The following is an 8,903-nucleotide window of genomic DNA, read 5'->3' on the forward strand; positions in this document are numbered from 1 at the left end:
TTTAAGAGAAGGCGGAGTCTCGCTCTGTCTCCCAGGCTGGAATGCAGTGGCACGATCTCGGCTCACTGCAACCTCTGCCTCCCGGCTTCTAGCAATTCTCCTGCCTCAGCCTCCCGAGTAGCTGGGACTACAGGCGCGTGCCATCACGCCCGGCTAATTTTTTGTATTTCAGTAGAGACGGGGTTTTACCGTGTTGCCCAAGCTAGTCTCGAACTCCTGAGGTCAGGGATTCCATCCTCCTCGGCCTCCCATAAAGCTAGGATTACAGGTGTGAGCCATCGCGCCCGACCTAAGCTTATTTTGATGTGTCTGTGGAAAGCGGGGAGAAAAGTCCCCCAAGATAGGAACCTAGCGCCACCCAGCCCAAGGTTGGCCTTCATAACCGCTCTCCGCTTCGGCCAAAGGGCGAGGGCTGCCCGCTCCCAGTCTGCTGCCGCGCCCCTTTCTCCCACCTCAGGCTCAGTACCCACCGATGGACTGGGTGGAGGGGCTGGAGCTGGGGCCGGCGGGAACCCGGAGCCGGGGGGCGTGAGCAGCCTCCGAACCCTACAGCCTCCCGCGTCTCCGCCCCTAGCAACAGGCGCACGTCGCTAGGGCGGGAGTCCGGGCGAAAAGCCTCCGGGCACCCTCGCCGGCAGCGGAACCGCAGTTCCGCTCGCCTAAAGCTGGGACGGAACCGAGCGCCGGGTCCTACTATCTTAGTGTAACAATGCGCTGATAAGGTCCAGAGAAGAGGACGCTTGTGCCCAAGACCACGCTGCCAGAGAATCTAAACAGTCCATGGAAAGCGGGTAATAACTTTGTAATCGCTACGAAGAAAGCACTTAATAAATATCATCTTTTAAATTATTAGTCGCTCAGATAGACGTGTTGCCGTATTTCTTTGGAGTTTCCCTGATTCCAACTAGAAATTCCTCCTTCGGACACTCCCCCAGGCCCCCACTTACTCCCATATTCCTTTCATTATTTTTTTTCATCGAACCATTACAGCCTAGTACCATTGCAAGAAGAGACCCCTCAGTGTCTTCTTGAGATCCAAATGGGAAGACAGTTGTAGAAACTAACAGTTTTTGCAGCTGCAGTCGCATTGCTTCCAGACTAGAGTCTATTCATCTCTGTATTCCTGGTGCGCAGTATGAGGCTTGGTATATAGTAGGGGCTTATTGAATGTTGGTTGAATGAATGAATGAATGAATGGCAGAGATCCTAGCCAATATTTATTTATTTATTTATTATTTATTTTTGAGATGGAGTCTTGCTCTGTCGCCCAGGCTGAAGTGCACTGGTGCGATCTCGGCTCACTGCAACCCCGCCTCTCGGGTTCAAGCGATTCTTCCGCCTCAGCCTCCCAGTAGCTGGGATAACAGGTGCACGCCTCCACACCGGGCTAATGGATTTGTATTTTTAGTAGAGATGGGGTTTCACCATGTTGGCCAGGCTGGTCTCAAACTCCTGACCTCAGGTGATCTACCTGCCATGGCCCCCCAAAGTACTAGGATTACAGGCATGATTTGTGGAGTTTCTGAAAGTTGGGTGCCTTCGAGGGGGTGGGAGTGATGAGAGAAGTTTGCCTCCATGGACTGGCTATTGGGTCTGTTTTCCAACCTAGGGAGGGGATCCCCTCCATTACATCCCTGATGGGGTATCTGTAGCACTAGTTGATGCTTGGTCTGTGATGATGCACTCGTTACTCTCAAAGTTAGTGACCTATTGTTGGGAGATTTCCTTCTGGCAGGAGAAAGTATCTACCCCTATGCTGCTTGAAACTCTGATCTTCGTTTAGAGCCGAGGGCTCTCATTACAAACTTTGTCCCTTTTCCCCACAACAGACTGGCAAGCCACAACCAGGATAAACGTACTGCTTTGTCCTGGGACACTGGGATAGGCTCAGTGCAGCTGCAGAGTTGAGTTACTAGATCTTTGCCCCCCAAGATGATCCTGCTCTGGGGATGTTCATCCCTCTGAGAGAGATGCTTTAGGCTTAAGGCACAAAAGACTTCCAAACAGGTACCTGTAGCCAGTCCTGTACCTGTAGCCTCTCCCTGAGCCACACCTGTATATCCACCTGCCATCCGCCCATCTCCAACCAGCTGTTTAAAAAACATCTCATTCTTGACATGACTCATACTGGAAACATCATCTTCCTCCCAAACCTGTTCCCCTTCTTTTCCCTCTAAGTGCTGGGCACTACCATTCACTAATCACCCAAGCCAAGGACGTAGGAGTCATTTGTAACTTTACCCTCTCTTCCTTGTTCAAGAACAATCCCCGAGACTTCTCAATTCCACCTCCCCAACATTATAAAAATATAAATCTGTTCACTTCTCTCCACCTACCACCTGGATTCAGGCCAACATCAGAGAGTGATAGATTAAAAATGACCACAAATTCTTTGTAGCTTTTCCCATCAAAGTTGGCTTTGAAACTTGTTTTGACTGACAGAATGTAACAGAAGAGACATTGTGGGACTTCTGAGTTTAAGCTCCAAAAGGCCTTGCAGTTTCTGCTCCCATCCTTTTGAAACACTCCCACCATGGGAAGAGGACCAGGCTAGTCTGTTTGAGAGACGTGGCCCTTCCAGTAGCCAGCACCAAATGCCAACCATGTGAGTGAAAATATTTTAGACCAACCAGCCCAAGATGAACTATTTGCATGACTGCAGCCACATACGTAACCATCAGAACAACCCAGCGGAGTTTTTTTTAAGTTGTCATTTTAAGCCACTAAGCTTTGGGATGGCTTTTTAGATGCAGTAGATAACTGATATCCAAGGTGAATTTCAAATTCCTTCATTCGGTCTAAAAAGCTTAGTATATTTCTTTAGCCTCATCCTCCACCTCTGCCACTCACACTATACGTTTCAATGGTCTAAACTACTTGCAGCTTCCTGACTTGTGTTAGCTGTCACCTTTGAATCTGTGCACATGGTGTTCCCTCTGCCCAGAGCATTTCCCTTATATCCTCTCTCCCATCTTTGTCTGGCTAACCACAATCATGCATTGCTAAACAACAGGGATACGTTCTGAGAAATGCATTGTTAGGCAATTTCATCGTTGTGTGAGCATCATAGATTGTGCTTACACAAATCTCGATGGTAATGACTACTATACACCCTTGAGCCTGTTGCTCCTAGGCTACAAACCTGTATGGTATGTTACTGTACTGATTATACCGTAATGCTGTAGGCAATTGTAACACAATGGTAAGTACTTGTACATCTAAACATTGAAAAGGTGCAGTAAAAATAGTGTTATAATCTTTTTTTTTTTTTTTTTGAGATGGAGTCTCAGTCGGTCGCCCAAGCTGGAGTGCAGTGGCACGATCTTGGCTCACTGCAACTTCCGCCTCCCAGGCTCAAGTGATTCTCCTGCCTCAGCCTCCTGAGTAGCCAAGATTACAGGTGCGTGCCACTATACCCGGCTAATTTTTTTGTATTTTAGTAGAGACGGGGTTTCACAATGTTGCCCGGGGTAGTTTCAAACTCCTGAGCTCAGGCAATCCACCGGCCTCAGCCTCCCAAAGTGTTGGGGTTACAGGCATGGGCCATCACACTCAGCAGTGTCATTATCTTATGGGACCACCAGGTACGTGCAGTCCATCATTGATCAAAATGTTATTGTGCAGCATATGACTTTATTTATCCTCAGCTTAGAGGCCATCTCCCTCTCTGCCCCCAGGTCTTCCCTAACCATTCCTCCCCTTCTCCAGACTGGGTTAACTATTCTGTGTTTCTAAAGCTCCCACACTTTCTACCACATAGTATAATTTTTCATTTACTTCTCTCTCTCACTCAACTGCAAGCAACAGAGGCAGTGACTAAGTCTCGTTTACACTCGTATTGCTGCTGTCTAACCCAGGGACTGCCACAGCACTGCAATAGAACTTTCTACAATTATGGAAATGTTCTATATCTGCATTGTCCAATATGCTAGCCACTAGCCCTGCTAGCGACTGGGAACGAAATGTAGTTAGTACAACTGAAGAACTCAATTTTAAATGTTATGTATTTTAATTAATTTAAATTTAAATAGCCACATGGGGCTAGTGGCTATGGTATTGAACAGTGTAGAGCTAGCATATAGTAGGTGGTCACTGAATATTTGTAAAGATTAAAAGGGAAAGACAACGTGACAGACAGGACACAAGGCAGAATGTTATGGGTATCAGCAACATGATTTCATGTCGACCTCTCCTGGCCCCTCACTTCACATTCCCTCAACTTTACACTACCAGTGCCTTTGTCTTAGTCCATTTTGTGCTGCTATAATAGAATACTATGGACTGGGTAATTTATTCTGGACAGACATGTATTTGGCTGATAGTTGGAGACTGGGAAGTCCAAGATCGAGAGTCTGCATCTGGCAAGGGCCTTCTTGCTGCATTATGGCATGGTGGAAGACATCACACGGTGAGAGAGCAGGAGCTAGAGAGGGAAAGGGGACAAACTTCTCCTTCTGTCCGGAACCCACTCCCACAATAACATCATTAATCCATGCATGAGGGCAGAGTCCTCATGACCTAATCACCTTTTACAGCTCCCACCTATCAGTGTAAATTAGTTCAACCATTGTGGAAGACAGTATGGTGATTCCTCAAAGACCTAGAACTAGAAATATCATTTGACCCAGAAATCCCATTACTGGGTATATACCCAAAGGATTATAAAACATTCAACTATAAAGACATATGCAAACCTATGTTCATTGTGGCACTGTTCACATTAGCAAAGACTTGGAACCAACCCAAATGCCCATCAATGATAGACTGGATAAAGAAAATGAGGCATATATACACCATGAAATACTATGCAGCCATGAAAAAGGATGAGTTCAGGTTCTTTGCAGCGACATGGATGAAGCTGGAAACCATCATTCTCAGCAAACTGACACAAGAACAGAAAACCAAACACCACATGTTCTTACTCATAAGTGGGTGTTGAACAATGAGAACACATGGACACAGGGAGGGGAACATCACACACCAGGACCTGTTAGGGGGTGAGGGGCTAGGGGAGGGATAGCAAGGGGGTGGGGGGTATTGGCAAAGGCTAACATTAGGAGAAATACCTAATGTAGATGATGGGGGGATGGAGGCAGCAAACCACCATGGCACATGTACACCTATGTAACAAACCTGCACGTTCTGCACCTGTACCCCAGAACTTAAAGTATAATTAAAAAAAAAAAAAAAGCTCCTACCTATCAACACTGTTACAATGGGAATTCAGTTTCCAGCATGTGAACTTTGGGGGACACGTTCAAACCACAGCAGCCTGCGGCTCTGCCTTATTTAAATATAATTCTAGTTTTTGGCTCTTTATGGTCTGAGTTGGTTGTTCCCTCCTGGACTTGCCCAGATTGATAACATCCCTCCTGCACAGAGGCTGGTCTGAAGAGCCCTCTGGAAAAGAGAGCTGGTCTCATCTAGTTTAATCTGGCCTGAGCAGAGAGGACTCTATCACTGGGAAACTTGGACTTCATCATAGAGGACCCATGTGATCTGAATTTGTCTGCACCGGCAGGCCGCCAAATCCCTCTTAAAAGCGACGGTTAAAGCTGGTCGTACTGTGAAAACACCCCGGGAGGAAAAGAAGCCACAGTGTTGGTAGTCTTATTGCTATTCCTGGAAACCATGCAAACCCCAGTCATGACTTCCAGCCCCAACACTAGAGATGTTGGATCAGAGTCTAAGAAGGAAGGAAGAATGGACACAGGGCCAGGCAGAAAGGGGCTGCGCAGGGCCAGGCCAGGGCCCCATCGGGCAGGCAGAAAAGGCTGGGCCTGCCACTGAGGAGCAGGCCTGAGGGAAAGTAAAGGCTGGGAAAGAATAGTCCTTTCCAAAAGACTTTTCAAAATGTTCATTAAAATAGAAAAGGTTAGGCCAGGCCTGGTGGCTCACACCTGTCATCTCAACAGTTTGGGAGACTGAGGAAGGAGGGATCACTTGAGGCTAGAAGTTTGAGACCAGCCTGGGCAACACGGCAAGACCCCGGTCTCTACAGAAATTTTTTTTTTAAGTTTTTTTTTTTTTTTTAAAGATCCAAACCAAATGTTATAAATCAGCAAGTGAAAGGGCAGGTTAGAGAGCAGGTTGTACACATAATCCCAATTTTATAAAATAAATACATTCCAGCTTGTATCATACAGTGGGAGCTAATGAATGCTTTATCCTCTGTGTGAGGACTTGTAAGTATATTTGTGGCAGGTTTTCACACAATGTAAATCGTGTGAGGTTCTTTGAAAATTGGAGGAGCAGAGTTCATGGCACAGAAAGACGTCTTGCACTTGCTAGTCCTCTGTCTGGAAAGGTCATCCCCAGATGTCTTCATGCCTTGCTTTTTCCAGTGCCATGTGCCCAAAAGGCCCTCTACGCCATCCTTTCTCGGCCAGCACCTCCATCAGGCTCTCTTTCCTATAATACTTGAATCTTTCTCATAGCCCTTATCACTACTGACATATTGCATATCCATTTGTTGTATTTTATTTGTTCGTAAAAGTAGACCTTTGTTCTTCTTGACTGTTGTGTCCTCAGTGTCTAAGGCCGGGCACACAGGTAGGGGCTCAATAAATCTGTTGAATGACTAAAATGTAACAAAGGTGCCCATTCTTCTCTCCCCAGCTCTGAGTGCCTGAAGTTGAAGTACAAGCCCTGCCCAAGCCCATGAAGCCTCCAGAGGTCCCCTAAGAGCTCCAAGCAGCTTTCAAACTTTTTTGACCTCATAAAGAAATACATTCATTCTCCAGGGTGCATATATATATGTATATTTAGGCCAAAGACAAAATTACAACAAATGTAGTTAAATTATCTTGTTGGCTTTTATTAGCACTTTTAGAATCAGGAAACATGTCATTCTGTAAAACCATGTTCCAATAAGCTGAGCAGAGGAGATGGGCTTTATAGGTAGAAAAGATCTGAGAAAAACAGGAATAAGGAACAAAAAGAGGATTGCTCATTTCAAAGTTACTTTCTTTTTAGGGTTAAAACAGAGAGGACTTCCTTATCATGCCAGCTAAATCTGTAGAGTTTGGGACTTTTAATATGCTCTCTCTTTCTCTTTTTCTCTTCTGATTTCATGGAAGTTCAGATAAACAACTTAGTTTTGGTTTGGTGAAGTGGAAATTTAGCATGAGTGACTCCCTTTTGTTTTGGTCTGGTCTGGTGGGGCCTAGTATGGAGCCCAGTCCAAAACAATGGCTTCCCATTCATTTTGTTTAACTATATATATGTAACTGAAACAATAACAAAAACCTTACTAAGTGTATGTTTTCTGTTTCCTTCCTTCCTTATTTTCTTTCCTTCTTCTCTCACTCTGTCGCCCACCTCCCAGGCTGGAGTGCAGTGGTACAGTCTTGGCTCACTGCAACCTCCGCCTCATGGGTTCAAGTGATTCTCCTGCCTCAGCCTCCCAAGTAGCTGGGACTACAGGTGCATGCCATCAAATCTGGCTAATTTTTGTATTTATAGTAGAGATAGAGTTTCACCATATTGGCCAGGCTGATCTCAAACTCCTGACCTCAGGTGATCCACCCGCCTCAGCCTCCCAAAATGCTGAGATTACAGGCATGAGCCACTGTGCCCAGCCTTTTCTTTCTTTTTTTAAAAGATGCTGATCTCCACCCCTTGAATTTGTCAACATGCCATGTAATAAAGGGCTGCCACTGCCTCAGGGCAGTGTTTCTAGGGGCAATCAAGGGGTTCCTTTGCATATTAGTCAAGGGATGATTGCCATAAATGCAGCTTCTTAGCTTCACCCCAGACTTAATGGTTGAAAATCTTACTGAAAAGTGTGCGTGTTTTACAACTCCTTCTCTTTCCCCTCTTGACCATCCCCTGTCCTCCAATGATTCTGAAGTCTGATAAAGATTAACAGCCACAGCAGGGGAGTTTGCGTATGCCAGACATGTGTACTGCAGGCTTGATGAACAGATAGGGAAAGGGCAATTCTCCAGTTCCAGTCCAACTTGGCTCATAAATGGTGAAACAGATGAACCTGACTTAATAAAAGTAAATCCACTCCCACCTTAGCCCTTTGCATTTGCTGATGCCTCTGCCGGAAAGCAACTCTGGTGATACAGGGGCTGTTTTCCAGATTCTGGACCTGGTAGGGCCAATGACTTCTCTAGGGCCACACCCAGTGAAGCCTCCCAGCCACCCCGCCCCAGCCCCACCTTTCCCTAAGGATTTTAACCCTTGTTCCTCCCCCTGCCCTGCACAGTCTCTTTTCTTTTTTTGTTGTTTTTCTTTTTCTTTTTTTTTTGAGACAGACCCTCCCTCTGTTGCCCAGGCTGGAGTGCAGTGAAACAATGTCAGTTCACTGCAACCTCTGCCTCTTGGGTTTAAGCGATTTTCGTGCCTCAGCCTCCCTGGTAGCTAGGGTTATAGGCGTGTGCCACCACCCCCAGCTAATTTTTGTGTTTTTAGGAGAGATGGGGTTTTACCATGTTGGCCAGGCTGGTCTTGAACTCCTCAAGTGATCCTCCTGCCTCAGCCTTCCAAAGTGCTGGGCTTACAGGCGTGAGCCACCGCTCCCGGCCACGTAACCTCTTTACTTGTTAGCCTTCACACAAAAAGTACCTCGTGTTTTCTTTGTTTTCACCCTAAGGTTTAATGGTTCCCCACCCCCAGTCCTTAGAAGGAACAAATTCTAACCACAATCTCTAATTACCGTGGCCTATTTCCCTCCCCACCCCCAGGGGAGGGTAGATGCTGTTATGAGGCTGTCACCCTCTCACTGGGATGCACTGGAAACTTCTTTTGATGCCAGGAAAGCAGCACCCCCATCACCAAAAAACCTCACACAGTTTACATTCTGAAACCTGCTACAAGTATATTTACAGATCTTCACACATATAATAACACTTATTATCCCGTAGTGTATATCAGACACCCAGACTAAACACTTT

At 46.2% G+C, this 8,903-nt stretch overlaps 1 protein-coding gene across 7 annotated transcripts in view; it reads right to left on the reverse strand.

Moving 5' to 3' along the window:
- Nucleotides 1-593, reverse strand: part of WDR31 (WD repeat domain 31) — a 26,969-nt gene extending 26,376 nt beyond the window's left edge. For 3 of the 7 annotated variants that reach the window (XM_032240411.1, XM_032240412.1, XM_032240408.1), the window contains exon 1: nt 471-593. Coding sequence is in view for 2 of the 7 variants with exons in the window: in XM_032240407.1 (XP_032096298.1) it covers nt 190-380 (191 nt within the window). In the remaining 5 variants the exon portion in view is untranslated. Of the gene's footprint in view, nt 1-189 lie in introns of all 7 variants that reach the window. The other 4 variants (XM_032240407.1, XM_032240405.1, XM_032240413.1 and 1 more) reach the window with 3 other exon arrangements.
- Between the last annotated feature and the right edge of the window lie 8,310 nt (nt 594-8,903).

Source organism: Sapajus apella, unplaced genomic scaffold (assembly GCF_009761245.1).
Source record: "Sapajus apella isolate SASKATOON/1434 unplaced genomic scaffold, GSC_monkey_1.0 scaffold46, whole genome shotgun sequence".
NCBI classification, from domain to species: Eukaryota; Metazoa; Chordata; class Mammalia; order Primates; family Cebidae; genus Sapajus; species Sapajus apella.